Raw genomic sequence first — 17,687 nt, forward strand, 5'->3', positions numbered from 1 at the left:
ATGTGGGTGATTGACAACACACAGTGGAAAATTCCACAGTTGGGATAATAATACCCAGACACGTGCCAATAATCATGTGCACAGAATGTAGGTAGGATATGGCAATTTAGCAACTCGGTAATAATTTTAACAGTTTTGTAGCAATGTACAATATAACAGATCTTACAAAATATGCATCCAATTAGTGTAAGTTAAGATTGACCCACTTGTTACGTATACTTTCCCGATTGTAATTTTCATTCTCAGATTTTATAAAAAATAGTACACATAGTGTACATAAAATTCATCAAATCTACCAAAGCGCACAGCTGGCAGTATATAGAACTGCTATACCTTAATTATGAAGTGTGAGGGACACAGGACGGCTGTAAAAATACAAGAAAATATGCACAGATAGGTAGTGGGCATATGCAGAACTGACAAATTTGTTATAAGCACAAATTGTTCTCAGGAACTACTTTCCACGGACCCAAGAATTCTATTGTCAGAATTATGTGGCATGCATGGCTCTGTAAATATGCAACGGCACCAGTCAGTACAGGAATGTAATTGTGGAAGATGTTTCACAGAGTCTGTCTGTCAAGTCCGTTTATGAGATACATGTGTAGAAATAGGAATATTGAAGTCTAGAAGTGAATAAGAAATGTATCACAAAATGAAGGGATCAGGTGACTAAAACAGTCGACTTGTCACATTTGTCTCATTTTGTTTTCAAGAAAGCAGATTTGAAATGTCATTTAAAATTAGCTCTTGTGCATACACATGTAGGTGGTTTGTTATAGTTGCCATTTAGAATCTTCGTTTTTCAAATGTAGTCTCTGCGGGGGATAGGCCTTATAGTGTTTGTGATGGCAGAGAAATTCTGTAATGAACTGGTCAAAATATACACACGATATTGACTTGGTTGGAGGAACTGGTTTTATTCTCGCCATGCAAGGCCCTGGAAGCAAATTGAAAGTGAATAACAGAAAATGCACATGCAGCATCCATGTAGTATTCTTTATGTAAAAGTGACATTTTTGGAAGGGAGGTGGCCTGATTGGTCTGAATGTTTTTCCGCGTTTATATTGGTGAGATTTATGTTCCTCTTACTACACATTTCTGACAGAACTTTTTCCGGGATTAAGTCCTGTAACGTTTCACTGCTACTATCTGAGTGAGACTTATTTGAAAATTTTCAATATTTTAAAATAATAATAATAATTGACATTTATAAAGCACCCAATCCATCAAGCTGCTCCCAGGGGCTGTATATCAGTATAAGTATAAATAAAGAAATACATATCTAAATGAATAAATAAATAATTAAGAAATAAATAAAACCTACATGTACCATAGTTAAAATCAATTAGATTTTGATCAAGAAAAACCAGAATGGAAACTTTGCCCTCATCCATATTGTTACACCCGGAGTAAACCCGCTAAAAGTTACCCAGGGGTGTACATTAATCTATCTCCAGTATTCTGTAAAGAATGAAAGCAATCAGACACTGGTTGAGCTTGGTGTAGGGTCAATGTTCTGCACTCCTTGAAGTCTGGGGATAGAATGGCCCCAGAACAAAGGCTCCCACACCAACCTCCCAGTGCCTGACAGGAAGTTGCATCATCTTTTACTTGAAAGTCTGTGACTGTTTCCTGCTTAGAGAAAGCTTACACATACAACAGTGGTTTATATGTGGCACCAAATAAACAGTTGTGAGGGTACAAAAAAATAAGGGGGTGCCTGTAGAACCTTGGGCCACAACAAAAAAGGAAGGGACCCTCTATGTGTATCTTGCATGGGTCCTCTACACTCTCCCCAGGAAAATTTAATGTTGTCCTCAACATCAACGCAAGCCTACAATGGAAAAGTGACCAATTAGTCCATGCTAATAATTCAACAAGTGTCCCCTTAATTAGCACCACATGTTGTTGAACATGAGGAACCCAAAGTCTTTGCTTTGTGTGGTGCCTTTGCATGTTACTGACGGCGGGGACCACAGTTATCATGGTTGCATCTGCATCCAGTAGAGTTACAAGCGGGTGTCGTCATTGGGGTAGCCCATGGCATCAAGTTTTGTGGCCACATGGTGCAGGGTGCAGGTCCTGTCATCAGGGGATGAGGCCACGGCAACATTGGGTATTGAAAAGGTGGGCCATTCCTCCAGTCAATGGTGTTGACCTCTCCTTGGTGCTGTTGTGACTCACCTAACTGTCGATAGGTCAAAGGCTGTGGGGGTTGTCGATGCCTTGTTGCGTAGCTGCGGTGCTTTGTAAATGCAGGGTCTAGAGCGTCAGGTGGCTTGCTGGTGTTCCCTGGTCCTGTTGCAACTGGTCCCAGTGTATTGACTGGTCTGGCTGAGTTGGCTGGTCCCGGTGCGTGGGCTGGCCTTGATGAAGAGGCTAGTTCCAGTGCATTGTCTGGACCTGGTAGATCGGCGGGTTCCGGCGCGTGAGCTGGTTCCACTGCGTTGGCTGGCTCTAATGCATTGGCTGGTCCTGGTGCACTGGCTGGTTCTGATGCATCGTCTGGCACTGGTACATTTGCTGGTTCTGATGCCTCGCCTGGTCCTAATGCACTGGCTGGTCCCGGTGTGTTTGCTTGTTCTGGGGTGTCTGCTGGTGCAAGGGCACCGGCTGGAGGGTGGCTGTCGGCTGTAGTGGGAGCATTGGCGGTGATGGGGGCGTCGGCTGGAAAATGGGCGTCTGCTGACGAGGGGGCATCGGTATGACGTTGTGGTGTATGGACGAAGTCTACATACTCCTCAACGGAGCTACTGGAGTGGTCCTCTCCGAGTCGAGAGTCCTGGACAACTTGGCTCTGTGTCCGTGGGGCTGGTCGTGGTGGTGGTTGCCTTGGTGCTGTCTCTTCCTCCACAATGAGATTGTTGCATGGCAACAACAGGTTTCTATGGAGGGTCCATCTCCTTCCCTTCCATTCACGGGGACCAATTCGTATACAGGCAAGTTGTCACCCAGTTGCCTCACCACAGAATGGACTTCTTTTTCCCAGTGGGCTCGGAGCTTACATGGTCCTCCAGTTTCATTGAGGTTCCGCACTAGGACTCTGTCACCAGGTTGGAGGACACCTTTCGATCATGGTTGGATTTACCACGAGCAGCAGACTTTGCAGCACTCTGCCGAGCCAACTCGTATGCTTCTGCCATTTGCTTCTTCCAACGCTGGTTGTACTTTTGGTGATCTTGGGGAAATCCCACCTTCTTGTGTAAGCCAAAGGCGAGGTCAATGGGTAGGCGCGGTTGTCGACCATACAGGAGGAAGAAAGGTGAAAAACCCACTGCATCCGAACGAGTGCAGTTATATGCGTGGACCATCTTGTTCACCGATTCCTTCCAGTGTGACTTGTCTTTTTCTGGTAGGATCCGCAACATTCCCAGTAACGTACGACTAAACCGCTCGACCTGGCCATTGCCCTGGGGGTGATAGGGAGTTGTTCGTGATGGTGTGATACCGCTTAGCTTCTGTAGCCTTTGAAATAGCTGATTTTCAAACTCCCTCCCTTGATCATGATGCAGTTTGTGCGGGAATCCAAATCTGAGGACATAATCATTAAAGATTCTGTCACCTGCAGTCCGGCCAGACTTATTAGTTGTCGGGTCAGCTTGTGCAAACCGGGTAAAGTGGTCAACGAGCACCAGAATGTATTCATACCCCCCCCCCGACGCTCTTCTCCAGGTGGACAAAATCGATGGAGAAAACTTCAAAGGGTGCCGTCGTAACAATCCTACGGAGGGGTTGTGACGAAGTGTTCAATGTCCATTTGCAAATGGGGCCAATAAAAACGGTCACATGCCAGATGTATGACACGTTCAGCCCCTAGGTGGCCCATCTCCTCATGCAGCTCTCTGTGAACCAGGCGGTGATACTTGCGAGGAAGAACAACCTGGCACCTTCCACCTGATCTGCGTTGTAAGACCCCATCTTCGTCTCTGCTGAGCTTGTGCCAGTCACGAAGGAGAATAGTGGTGTCTGGGTGTCGTCCAATCCGGTCACATCTGCCCAGTTGCCATCTACATGTATTACTCACATGATGGAGAACAGGACGAATAATTTCATCTGCTCCTGAGCTGCCCTCAGCTCTGGCTTACTGACTTTCTTGATTGGAGTCATCTCATCATCCGGGTTATGTGGCACACACGTTACTGCCGTCACCCAGGGACAGAAGACTGACTCTCTCACGGTGATAGCCTGGGTTGCAGCACTGATGTGATCAGTGGTAATCTCACTGGTACACTGGGTCATATACTCATCAATATCCAAAGGGAGTCGAGACAGCACATCAGCATCGGCATTGTTTCGTCCGGGGCGGTACTTGATCTTAAAGCCCTGTTGCATTGAGTTTGGCTGAGGTGAGAATGTAGGTGAGTGGTTTATTGCCTGTGTACACGGTGAAGCTGGGTGTGTAGTACAAGTAATCGCTCAGTAACAGCCCACTTCAAAGCCAAGAACTCGAGCTTGCCAGAGTGTAGGTGGTAGTTCCTTTCGGCAGGGCTCAAGGTTCGTGATCCATAGCCAATAACCTGTTTCTTGCCGTCCTGTTCTTGGTAGAGTACTGCTCCTAATCCTTCATGGGAGGCATCTGTGTACAGATGCCTCCCATGAAGGATTAGGAGTCCTCCTCAAGGAAGGATTATTAGTCCTCCTCAACTTTGAACTTTTAATCTTACAATTGTAATGTTCACTGTCATCTGCTCTTTTCAAGGGTATTTCTAAAAACTTTTTGTGTTTGTGCTGTTTACATGTACATGTATTTTTACGCCTGGTCTTTCATCTTCATCGTTCGTTTCCTGAGAGTTTCACTCACTCACCTGAAATTGGTTTTTGTGTCGTACGGAAGTTATGCCCAATTCATTATTGTCACTTGTGCTGTCTGAAGCTGATCACATTCTTCACATTCTTTAACTGTGGCATTCTTTCAGAGGTCTGCAATCGTCTCTGTTTAGCGATTCACTTTTGTGACCTCCTCCTCTCCCTAGTGCTGGCCCACCAACTCTGTATGGGCAACAGATTTATGTACATCATGCACGTTGTTGTTTTGATTAGCATACGTGTATTCATTTTAATGTTAAATTTGAGACCACTAAATTAAATTTAGGGATGTACATGAAATATACATGTAGCAACGTGATGAGTTTTATTCCAACATTTACAATACGGCATGGAATGACGCACTCAGCTGAATCGTTAGAAATATGTTGAGTACACCGTTTGAAGTTGCTAACCCTTTCACAACAAAAACTTAATTAGGAACAGTAAGAATCTTACAAAATTAGGACCCTTTACAATAATGGAATGGCCAATTGTCCTGGTTGGCAGAATGTATGTAAAAAGTACAATTTACTTATTCCTTTGGAAAGCAATGAAAAGTTTTCCAGATGCTTAGTAGTTACTGACCAAAGGGTTGTAAACCCTGATTTTGTGTTGTTCCTACTCGAAATGTGCACTGTAATCTTGATTTTATTACGTTATTACATTTTATACACATAATAAGCTGTGGGTAAACAGAAAAATGACATTGATTGCTAAGGTTTACATGTAGACATAAATAGGATGCCTGTGCCTAAGCCCCATCACTGCATGTCGCTGCACACCTCAAGGGGCTAAATACACTACACAAATGAATTAAAGGAACAAGAGAATAGAATGTTTTTGTCATGGTCTGTATGGGCTACCGTTAGAACAAGAGGCATTAAAGTTATGTGACAACACCTGAATGATTGTGTAGAATGGGGGGTAGCTGGTTGGGTTTTAAAATTACAAGTGAAGCTGATTTCCTGTGTTACTCTTGGCTGATAAAGCCGTGGTTTATTTCTTTCCAGTTCTTTCTTTCTATTTCTCTCTGCTGTTCTTTGTCTTTAGGCTTTAGGTTTTGGCTTTGACTTGGCTTTATGCTGAAATACAATAAAGAATCGCAACAGTAATCAGTAAAAACATTAACGAATAGTCCAGACCATGTGAAAATAATCGAAAAATATACATGAAACTTTGGAAGACAAATACAGTAAGAATAAACACTTATCCCTCAAAGTTTTAACACAGAAGTGAAAATGAACTATTAACAAGGGTTTACTCACCCAGATTGGGTAACATGCCAGACTAAAAAGGTGAAAAATACACCAACATTATTGCATCAAAATGGAGACTTCATGTAACTTTTGGAATAGGCATGGTTTCGAAGAGCGCCACCAATTTTTTAAGGAAAACAGGGCTCAGCACAATTAAGTTGTAATAGCGCCGTCTAAGAACTTAAGTATCTAGATTCTACACTGATTTTCACCTAACTTTAATGCCTCTTGTTCTAACAGTAGCCCATATAGACCATTACAAAAGCATTCTGTTCTTTTGTTCCTTTAATTCTTTTGAATAGTGTAGTACATCATGTATGACAGGGCAATCAAATATTTTTCCTGTATGTCAATATTATGGACCCTAGGTTTTTGAAATTAGGAATCATGAAAACCATAAAACAAGTATGCATGTGTGTGGCATGAGGAAATTGATAATAAATGTCATTTAACTACATGTAGCTTTCCATACATATGTCGTGAGGCCAAGAAGGGTTGATTGAGGTTATGCAGCACTGTTGGTTGCCTGCTGGGCTTTCATTATTTTAATCTGAGCATATCATATTCCTAGTAATAAAAAACACTCAAACGCTGCCTGAATGCATAATCTCTTTGAATAAACATGAACATGAACATGAAAAGAATGATTTGTCAGAACTATATCGAATTGCATTTCCTGGTACACTGTATTTGCATTTGCATTTACAGTTATTTAGTTTGGGCAATTTCTTCCATTGTCCCCAAACTCCTGCGGTTGAACATTGATATGATCTGGACTGTGCTGCTGCTTCCAGATCTTTTGCCTGCACTGTTAGAAAATTTCTCCTTAAAAAAACAGAAAAGTTCCTGTAGCAGAGTCTCGAGAACGCCTGTAATTTTACTGCACAATTCACAACGCAATTTACAGTTTATCTGTTTTTAACAGACAATCTGTTTCTGATAAAAAACAATCTCTTTGAAATAACGGAAAAGTGCTTGCAGTAGCTTCGAGAACTCATGTAATTTTACGGCATAATTTTTGCCACAATTTACAGCTCATCTGCTTTAAAACAGACAATTTGTATGTGTGATAATAAAATTTATTTTAAAAAAAAGAAAAGTGCCCGAACCAGAGTCTTGTAAAGTCCTGTAGTTTTACTACATAATTCTTGTCACAATTTACAGTTGATCTGTTTGTTAACAGGAAATCTGCACGCAATAAATAAAGTTTACATGTAAAAACACAAATCCACGAGACTCTGCTGCAGTCACCTTTAAATTCACAGAAACACCAGTTTAAACAACTGCAACATTCTGTAATTTTAAGGATTTATTCATCAATAATATGCAAGAACAAGAACTGCATCATAAATGATTTAAGACGAATCATTAACAAATGTTCAAGGATTGCAGGGTTCTGAACATGTACATTGCCACTGGAAATGAACATTCCTGCTGCAAACTGTTTCTGGGTTGAAACACTATCAACACTACACACTCCTTCCATATGTCTTCTCACCAAGTCTGTGACGGCAGGCACAGACCAAGTGAGAAGACAGTAGTGGAAAGAGTGTACATCAACAATGACACAGGTCTAAGGTTCAAAACTTTCAAAATGCCACTTTTTCAGTCAAACAGACCTAAAATGCAAGTAACATCAATAACTGAGTAGGTTATTCAAGATTTTTTGTGAATCTTTTCTCCATATACCTATGTGGACCTGGATGAAAACACCCACATGGCATTAAACCTGCATGTAGCATAAAACACCAACATCAAATGTATCAAGCATGTCAAACCAAAATGTATGACATACAAGGGAGCCACAACAAATAGTCAAACATTATCATCAAGAATTAATGTACAGATGTATGCACACATTGCCAGGTTGTAAACTTCTTTTGACAAAACCTGTGAAGCATAACTTAACTTTAACATGTATGATTAGGCGCAATAAGTTCCACTTGATGCCAAACCCAAATTGAGAGTTAATTAAACAGTTACTGTATAAGAATAAATTAAATGTAAAAAAAAGAAAAACAAAAAAACCCAAACAAATGAAGGCAACAGGGTGCGAATGTCTATGTGTCAGAGCAAACAAATTGCAGCAGATCTGCTACTGATCCATATGCCAGTCTGACTCGAATTCCATGATCCCACGAAGGAGGGCCACAATCTTGAGAGCAACGGCGGATTTGTTTTTCTTCTTGCCTCCGGTCTTTGCAACAACTGGCCCGTCTGGATTGATGCCGATCATTTCCCTAAAAACAAGAACGGAAGTTGTGTAACAAAAGGGGAATATAGAGGCCAACACATTGACAGACTGTTGCTGTCATAGTAACCAATGCAATCTTCAAGAAAAGGCGAATGGAAAATCACAAGTGGTGTGTGCATAAAGTGGATTAGGGCAATTATCTCTGCTTTGTGAACTTGGAATGCATTGCTATGGGAACATATTCCTGTAAAAGAGCATTCCCAGACTTGTAGGTGGCATCCATCACAGATGCACTCCATCAATCTATGTCTACAGTGGTCTCATCTAGCCACCGTTTGCGACTTTCCAATCGCCTTTTCTTGAAGATGGCACCTTTTCTTGAAGATGGTCACCATGTCACCAGGGTAATGATATATTGCAACTTTGATGGGCACTTAGGAATGTGTAGCGTGATGCCTTGACATAACCACCATCACCAAGGGTCATGTTCTGCATCAGCCATCATGCTCTTTCAAGGCCATATTGTTTTGTAGCAATAACATTGAAATCCTCACTCACCTCTGGATAAACTCCATTGTGATTGCTGCCTCTGGGGGGTACTCTAAAGAGAGTGTGTAAAAACACAAGAAGAGGCTTGTGACAGCTTCGAGGAAGGTTGCAATGCGATCATTGATGACAGAACCCTCTATGACGAGGTAAAACAGGTTCCGGCCCTGGAAGATGTCTTCCCGTGATCCTGAAATAAAAGGATAAAAGTAGTACATGTAAGGCGAGTTTTTTTATTGCTTGGTAAGCGAACCAACAGCTCTCGAAAATTGACAAAAAAAATAACATTTGTTTTTGACTATTATTTATTATTATTCTTTCTATTATTCTTTCTATCTAAAAATCTGAATTCATGCAATTCAAAACACTCATACTGTTGGCATTAGTCACAAAACTCACCAATGACTGCAATGAACAGAGTATGTGGCTTTAGTTTGTCACTGTCGATCTTCTGCTTATTACCATCAACCTGAAATATTGACATTTAGATGTTTAGAACAATAACAGACGATGCAGATTACTGAGGATGGGAGAAGTGGGCATGACCCTTCAGCCAGAGCAATTCTCCATGTCTGTTTCATATGGTCAACAGCCCAGAGTTGGAGTCGAGTACTTTCCGAGCACTGGCATAAACTGTCAAATATTGAATTGTTCAGAGGGGAACAAAGCTGGGGAATGTTGGCACTGGATGGCAAATGCACAGAGTGAACAAACAAAATCAATTTTGTCCTTCGTTCAGACTCTTTCGTAAAATCGTGATTTTGATGACCAAAGTATTCAGAAAGTACTCAGCCGAATACTTTTCGAGTACTTTTCACCTTAAAACTAATTTTTACAATACTTACAGATTCTGATGTCATATATTGACTTTATAATGTTCACTTAATGCCTCTACCTTCAAGTGACAACATTCACCAGCTACATGTATGTTCCTCTCTACACAATTCAATACTTGACAGTTTCGGACAATGTTGGTAGATAAGTCTTGAAGGTTTGCATGGTGAATAGGTACAATAGAAAGTAGGTTTGCGGTAGCACCATGGACGTATCTCTTTTGTGAGTATTTGCGGTTCTGAAAAGAACCAGTGGTACTCGACGTTTCGAGCAGTATGCTCTGCTCGTCATCAGGAGAATGCCGGATACTGACTGGGAGTGGAGCTTAAGTAGTCTGGTGGAGGATTCTAGAGACAGGGGATTAGTCCGATGATGCGTGAAGGCGGGAACTCTGGAGAAGGGATTAGGCTGGCTCGGTGATGCGTGGCGGTAAACTTACTCAGGTGTGGCAGTACTGTTGGGGGTGTGGATTGGTAAACATGGGTGCTAAGGGTATAGAGGACCCATAGGCAGACTAAAGGAAGAACTGGGGCAGGGTGCCAAGGGATATAGATGACCCATAAGGCGAGCTAAGAAGGGTTGAGGATGGGGCGCCAGATGTCACTGAAGATGAAGCCTGTGTCTTGCGGAACTGTTCTGTTCTTGTAAATCTCAATTGCCTCACGAACACGGCGTGGATACCATTGTTCTATGTTGGCAATGAGATGGGCTTGTTGCCAGTGGACTTGGTGGTCTTCAGTGCTGGAGTGCTTGATGATGGCAGATTTCTCGAGATCCCCCCGTCGTCCATGGGCTCGGTGTTCGTTGAGTCTGGTGGTGAGATCTCTGCCAGTCTCGCCGATATACACCTTGCCGCATTCGCAGGGGATCCTGTAGACGCCTGGCTTGGTCTTGGGGTCTTGCTTGTCCTTGTGTGACTGGAGAGCTGCTTGGATCTTGTTGGGGGCGGTATGGAAGACTTTGATGCCATGGTGTAGAAGGATGCGCTGGATCCGGTGGGAGGTATTGCCTATGTAGGGGAGGGTGACAGAACTAATGTGCCTAATGGGTTGACCTTGGGTATAGGAGACCCGCTGGTCTGGAGGGGGTCTAGGGTCTTGGGTCTTGATCTGTCTTGACTTGAATCCGTTCCGCTGTAGTGCTGTGGAGATGTGATGAAGTTCCAGTTGCAGGTGGTCTTGGTCGCAGATGTTGTATGCTCGGCGCACGAGGGTTCTGTTGACGGAGGCCTTGATGCTGGGATGGTGGAAAGACCGGTTGTTTAGGTAGCGGTCGGTGTGTGTTGGCTTCCTATACACTGTGCGGGATAGGGTGCCATCTTGTGATCTTGAAACCTCGACATCCAAGAATGCAATGCGACCGTCTTGTTCCTGCTCCATGGTGAACTGGATGTTGTTGTGTTGGCTGTTGAGGTGTTGAAGAAACAGCTGGAGGTCTTGTGGGCTGTGTGGCCAGACGACGAAAGTGTCGTCCACATACCGGATCCATACGCTGGGCTTGAGGTCTGCGGAGAAGAGGGCTGTCTGCTCAAATTCTTCCATGAACAGGTCTGCCAGAACCGGGGATAGAGGCGATCCCATGGAGGTTCCGGAAGACTGCTCGAAGAATTTGTCTCTCCACTGGAAGCAGGAAGATGTTACGCAGCTGCTCAGGAGATCGTGGATTTGATGTGGTGTGAGGTTGGTCCGGTCGCTGAGTGAGGGATCTTGAAGTAACCTGTCCTTGGCGATGGTGCATGCTTCGAATGTGGGAACATTAGTGAAGAGCGAGACCACATCGAAGCTGACCATTATGTCTGTGGGGCGTAGAGACAACCCGTCGATGAACTGGGCGAACTGGTCCGAGTTCTTGATATGATGTGGGGTGTTGCCAACCAGAGGGTGAAGGATCTTGGTGAGGTGCCTGGCAGTGTTGTAGGTGGGGCCACCTCGGGAAGCTACGATGGGTCGGAGTGGGATACCGGTCTTGTGTATCTTGGGCTGGCCGAAGAATCTTGGACATCTTGAACTTGAGGGTCGAAGCTGTCGGTATAGGGCCATGGAGATGCTGTCTGACCGTTGGATCACAAGATGGCACCCTATCCCGCACAGTGTATAGGAAGCCAACACACACCGACCGCTACCTAAACAACCGGTCTTTCCACCATCCCAGCATCAAGGCCTCCGTCAACAGAACCCTCGTGCGCCGAGCATACAACATCTGCGACCAAGACCACCTGCAACTGGAACTTCATCACATCTCCACAGCACTACAGCGGAACGGATTCAAGTCAAGACAGATCAAGACCCAAGACCCTAGACCCCCTCCAGACCAGCGGGTCTCCTATACCCAAGGTCAACCCATTAGGCACATTAGTTCTGTCACCCTCCCCTACTAAGGCAATACCTCCCACCGGATCCAGCGCATCCTTCTACACCATGGCATCAAAGTCTTCCATACCGCCCCCAACAAGATCCAAGCAGCTCTCCAGTCACACAAGGACAAGCAAGACCCCAAGACCAAGCCAGGCGTCTACAGGATCCCCTGCGAATGCGGCAAGGTGTATATCGGCGAGACTGGCAGAGATCTCACCACCAGACTCAACGAACACCGAGCCCATGGACGACGGGGGGATCTCGAGAAATCTGCCATCATCAAGCACTCCAGCACTGAAGACCACCAAGTCCACTGGCAACAAGCCCATCTCATTGCCAACATAGAACAATGGTATCCACGCCGTGTTCGTGAGGCAATTGAGATTTACAAGAACAGAACAGTTCCGCAAGACACAGGCTTCATCTTCAGTGACATCTGGCGCCCCATCCTCAACCCTTCTTAGCTCGCCTTATGGGTCATCTATACCCCTTGGCACCCTGCCCCAGTTCTTCCTTTAGTCTGCCTATGGGTCCTCTATACCCTTAGCACCCATGTTTACCAATCCACACCCCCAACAGTACTGCCACACCTGAGTAAGTTTACCGCCACGCATCACCGAGCCAGCCTAATCCCTCCTCCAGAGTTCCCGCCTTCACGCATCATCGGACTAATCCCCTGTCTCTAGAATCCTCCACCAGACTACTTAAGCTCCACTCCCAGTCAGTATCCGGCATTCTCCTGATGACGAGCAGAGCATACTGCTCGAAACGTCGAGTACCACTGGTTCTTTTCAGAACCGCAAATACTCACAAAAGAGATACGTCCATGGTGCTACCGCAAACCTACTTTCTATTGTACAATGTTGGTACTTGGAAAGTACTCGACTCCAACTCTGCAACAGCCTCATTCAACAGTGTTGTCGCTACCAACACTCTCTAACCCAGTTTTCTCACTCACTAAAATACCAGGACATTCTACAAGAACATGCAATTATCCACAGCAATGCAAAGTTTGTTCACCTGACTGGAGCAAAATATCCCTTTTGGACCACATGTTACATTGAGCAACAAAATCCACCACGTTTGAGGTTTTAAGAGTTCTACTTCCAAACAGACTGCTAGCACCATTTTGTATCTCCATGCATGGACTGCTGACCAGCACAGTGGAGTGGATCGTACATGTAGTTTTCATTGTACTTTGTAGGGGCCCGACCATTCACTGGGAGTGAGTCCAAGGGGCTGGCCAGCAAATATCAAAATGGTGCAAGCATGTCTGTTATTGGGGAGCAAACCCATGATAATTTGCTCATTAGTCAGGTCAATATGGTATTGATTCAAGGTAAATCATGGAGAAGGGTCATCCATTTAGTACGAGCCATGAAAATCAATGTCAATTTGCATACTCGAATGCATTTGCTGTAATTATTTTTGCCTGAAACGCATAGAGAGCTTTAAAAACTTTAAACGTGTGTACGTATGGATGGCCCCTATAAGTTGCTATATATACATACTCCATAGAAGCGAAACAGCCTATCTTCCGCATCTTCGAAATAATTCAGGAGCAGGAAGAAAACACCTTGGCATTGAGGGTCTGTTGATTTTGTCTCCTCCACCTCGGCCTTTATGATGCCAATCCACTTCTTCACATCAACAGACTTCTTCTTCTGTGTCCCTGACAATATGTACTTGTATATGCAGCTACCCTTGTTCCTAGCGAGAAGCGAATCTTCCCTTGCAGATTCCGGATTTATTTCGGTGAGCATGTGGAAATGGTTGACAAGACACTTGTAGGTCAAGAGAAAAGGCCACTCCTTATTGAGTACAGCAATAGACATGCCACTGCAAATATCTTTGCGCTGGAGATAGTACGTGTCAGTCATTAGCTTCATCACTTCCTCAGTGTCACCGTCTGGTAAGTCTTTCAGATTTTGCAGCACTTTTTTCTTCTCCATCTGGGCATTCGACTCATCTTCATTTGGACAGTCTGGCAACCACATTCCCTGTTTGCATCCATACATGTCGAAGTCAGCAGTACCCTCTGAGCCGTCATCTGAAGCTTTTGATTGCAGCACTTCAGCTTTACGTTTGCGAATCTTATGAGTCTCATTGTAAATGCGATTCTCTATTCCAGAGAAGACAGACTGGTACCCATTGCCCAGTTTAATTCCTCCAATACCCCTGTCTTCAAACGAGCATGGGTACCTGTCACAAATGGCTTTGGCAGCTTTGCGAATAGCTCCGCGTTTAGTAACTCCCACTGCCATCATTTCATCACTGACCATTCGCTTAACTTCACATGTCTCTGAGGCTGTAAGGCACTTCCGATTGGCACACTTCTTCATCACGGTGCGTGGGAATTTATGCCATGGGATGCTGAACTCTGATTTGGCTGGTTCAGGAGTAGAGTACACGCTGGATTCTTCAGAATCTGTCTCCGGAATGGTGCTTGTGGAGGACATGGAACTTTCCAACATACTGCGTTCATCAAGATCTGTGCCAGAGGGAGAAGCTCCTCCTGAAAAATTGTGACAAATCTATAAAATCAACAACATAATAAGAAGCCCATGGGCCTAGCACTTTGCTGACGGATAGCTGTGATGGGAAGGATAAATGAGGAATGTAAAGTTACATGTAGCATTTGGAGATTAAATCTTCAGGTGATGAATGAATCCACAAAAAGACATCCCTCAATGCTGGCATCAACATGAACCTTCACAAGAAACCAACATGTACCTATACCACAAAACCAATAGCTGCAAACTCCCCCCCCCACCACACCTCCTTTCAATCCACTGTCTCCTGATTTTTAAGCTCAATAAAATTTGATCAGATTCAGACTGCATGCATTTACCACATTGCGTTATTTTTTAATCCAAACATTTAAGGGCCATGAAAGATGACAATTTCAGGGATGATATTGTCAACTGAAGAAATAGTCTGAAAATGTACTTAAATGTCTGAAACTTTGTATCTTACTATAATGAGAGTGTGGTTTCTCTGAGGTTAAAAATGTCCCAATTCAAATAAAAGTCTGAAAAATCTCACGCCTGCAATTTAGCTGAAGCCTAGTTCGGTTCATTCACACTTAAATTGTCCCCAACTCACTTCAGCACATCTTATTTTGTAAAGTCCCTTTAATAACCACATTTAGGCAAAACAAAATAAATTGTGTGTTTACGGTAATGACTTGCAACAAATTCAGGTAGGAAAATAATTTTATTTTGTTGCTTATTTTTTCCATTTCAGTCAAGTTTTCAGTGTGGCAACTGATTGTGTTTGTGGCAGATAATTGAAACTAAAAAGTTTGAGGTTGGAAATTTGGCTGTGAAAAATCCAGGTAGGTCGGGTTACCGTAAACACATCATTTATTTTGCTTGGCCTTACTGGTAGCAGGTCTATGAAGAAGCCATACCAGTGGCGTATCCAGCCTCACAGCAATAAAAAGCAAGACTAAGAGTTACGGGGGCACATTCCCCCCCCCTCCCGTAACCCTTTGTTTTGCTGTACTTTAATGAGGCTGGATACACCACTGCATACCATGCTTTCTTTCAGAAACAGCAGCCAAAAGTTTCCTCCTTCGTAACGGTTTTAGGTAGTGCAGGTCATCCTCTGTAGCATGGTGCAGATCTTCAACTTCATCACACCCAAGTTTGTCAACAAGTGTAATCTCGATTTCTCAAAGATTCTCATCGTCCAAAGTAGGGAAAACCTGTGATAGGAACTGTGTTAACTCCGCTGCCTCTTTGTCCATTGTGCTTTCTGAAATAGCAGACAGAAGGCTATAACTACCATCGGGATTAAAATTAAAAAGTTGCAGGTAAAAATTGTATTTCCCTTTTTCTAATTGTGACTCCGGAGAGTTGTTTCAAGGGAAATTAAGTCTGAATTGTATGTAGGTTTTAATTTCTTTTTTTATCATTTCATTATCAAGTCCAAAACGTCGTAGCATACACCCATTGACAAGTCATTTAGGGAGTGGCAGTCGCCTGATGTACATGTATATTCATCTTGAGCCAAGACTTCTTCAGTGAAAAAAATCCTGACATCTGATAAATCACCAAACCCGAAGCAGGCATCTCTAATAGGTTTAAATCATGATCACAATTCAAACATGGAGAGAACAGGACATGGCAGACTAAAAATCAGTGTTCTCCACGGTATGAAATTTTGGCACTGTAACATAAAATTTTGGCAGGGGTGGGCCACCCTGCTAAAATCCCTGTTGAGAACACCGAGAAAATGGTGCAAAGAATTCCACAAAGAAGTTCATTTGACACTGCCTGCAAAACATTTGAGACTGGTCTAAATAATTATTGCTTTTCTACGAAATGTGTATACATGTATGACATGTACATGCACTACGGCTTATAGGTCGTTTTAGGGGTTAGAGTGAGCTTACATGTACGTATATACAACCCTCACAAAATCTTGACTACCAGTAGTGACTTCATTTCAAAGAAATTTACCTCACACTTCGTTCACTGCTCTTCATCAATGAAACAGATAGAATGCTTCAGGGCAATGCACTTTCTGCGACTAACAGTGTAGGCATGGAGAGGCTGAGTATCTAAGAGTTGCCGTCCGTCAAGGCATTTCAAGTTGGATCCATGTGCTTCATGACCTGATGCTTCAAGTAACTCATACACCCCAAGTGCAGGGTCGTAACTGCCTCTTATGATTGAGACAAGCAAATGGCATGTACTAGAATTGTCACTGCCCAATATGAATGACTGAATGAGACCAAAGCTTAGATGGAATCTATCCACATCAGTCTGATTGACAACAACATACTTCCCTTTGCAATAATGTATGCCATCAATATCGACTGAGTCAGAGATGTGAACATCATCACCAATATGCACCCCACATTTCTCCACAGCAGAATTCAGGGAAAGAGCATACAGATGTGAATAAAATGGAATGGATCTTGCAGCTGAAATGCCAATACTGAAATACTGACCACGTCTACAAAAGGCTTGCAGAAGCTGGTGCTTTTCAGCTAATGATTTGGTAATATTGATAAAATTGGCACAATGGCGAGCATGCGATTTTAAGTAAGTATGCTTACTTTCAAACCTCATGGTCCATGCTCTGATCAATGGGCCACACTTCAGGATCAGCTCTGGATAGTGTCGCAGGTAGTGGTGTTTGGGTCGGAGGTTAACCAAAGGAAATGCTTCTTTTCTATCCAACGAATACTCATCAATCAAAGACACAAGAGACAAGACTTGCCCACGTGAGATTCTTTGGGAGCAGACAAACTCAACTATCTCTCTAAGGCACAGTATCAGTTGCCATGACTGATCTTGTGGGTCCTGAACAACAGCATGTAGAAAGAATGGAAGATTTCTCAAAAGGCACCAGTTCTCAACAGCATGGCCTGATATTTCTTCCCCTGAGCTACTAATTTCTGGGGGTTTATCATTTGCATCAAAACCTTTCAACTGGGTCCTTTTCATAGTCCTATTAAGATAGTCATACGAGAACCACTTTTTCTTCACTAGGTCCTTAATGAAAAGTGCTAAATCATACCTAACAATGCCTTCAAAGAGGTCATGGCCCAAGCAAGGATGCAAGCCAGGATTACATACATGAAAATACCTCAGGCTATTGAAGACACAAGCCGTAGTAATTCCCTTGAATGGCCCTTCAAGATTTTCAAGGTGGGTGATGGCTGCCTCATAATTGTCCACT

The 17,687-nt window shown here is 43.5% G+C and overlaps 2 protein-coding genes across 2 annotated transcripts; both read right to left on the bottom strand.

The window, feature by feature from the left end:
• Positions 1–7,045: 7,045 nt before the first annotated feature.
• On the bottom strand, positions 7,046–17,614 carry LOC110990611 (uncharacterized). Its single transcript, XM_087138770.1, has 5 exons — positions 15,531–17,614; positions 13,505–14,484; positions 9,205–9,274; positions 8,818–8,995; positions 7,046–8,305 (listed from the first exon to the last, which is right to left on the bottom strand). Exons 2-5 carry the CDS (start codon positions 14,465–14,467, stop codon positions 8,161–8,163), a joined length of 1,356 nt encoding a protein of 451 aa, XP_086994896.1. The 5' UTR covers positions 14,468–14,484; positions 15,531–17,614; the 3' UTR covers positions 7,046–8,160.
• On the bottom strand, positions 9,785–11,342 carry LOC147798570 (uncharacterized). Its single transcript, XM_087138772.1, has one exon. The coding sequence runs from the start codon at positions 11,217–11,219 to the stop codon at positions 10,209–10,211; it is 1,011 nt and encodes a 336-aa protein (XP_086994898.1). The 5' UTR covers positions 11,220–11,342; the 3' UTR covers positions 9,785–10,208.
• Positions 17,615–17,687: the final 73 nt, after the last annotated feature.

The sequence above is a fragment of the Acanthaster planci genome, linkage group LG07 (genome assembly GCF_054643075.1).
Source record: "Acanthaster planci isolate LZ-2023a linkage group LG07, COTS_SCS, whole genome shotgun sequence".
Classification (NCBI taxonomy): Eukaryota; Metazoa; Echinodermata; class Asteroidea; order Valvatida; family Acanthasteridae; genus Acanthaster; species Acanthaster planci.

What these genes read in the sequence shown, in the direction of transcription:
- LOC147798570 (XM_087138772.1), bottom strand. Translation starts at nt 11,219, where the DNA reads ATGGGATCGCCTCTATCCCCGGTTCTGGCAGACCTGTTCATGGAAGAA.
- LOC110990611 (XM_087138770.1), bottom strand. Translation starts at nt 14,467, where the DNA reads ATGTTGGAAAGTTCCATGTCCTCCACAAGCACCATTCCGGAGACAGAT. An exon ending in TCTGTTCATTGCAGTCATTG is followed by an intron (nt 8,996 to 9,204) that starts GTGAGTTTTGTG and finishes CTTTTATTTCAG; the next exon opens with GATCACGGGAAGACATCTTC. An exon ending in ACAATGGAGTTTATCCAGAG is followed by an intron (nt 8,306 to 8,817) that starts GTGAGTGAGGAT and finishes TCTTGTTTTTAG; the next exon opens with GGAAATGATCGGCATCAATC.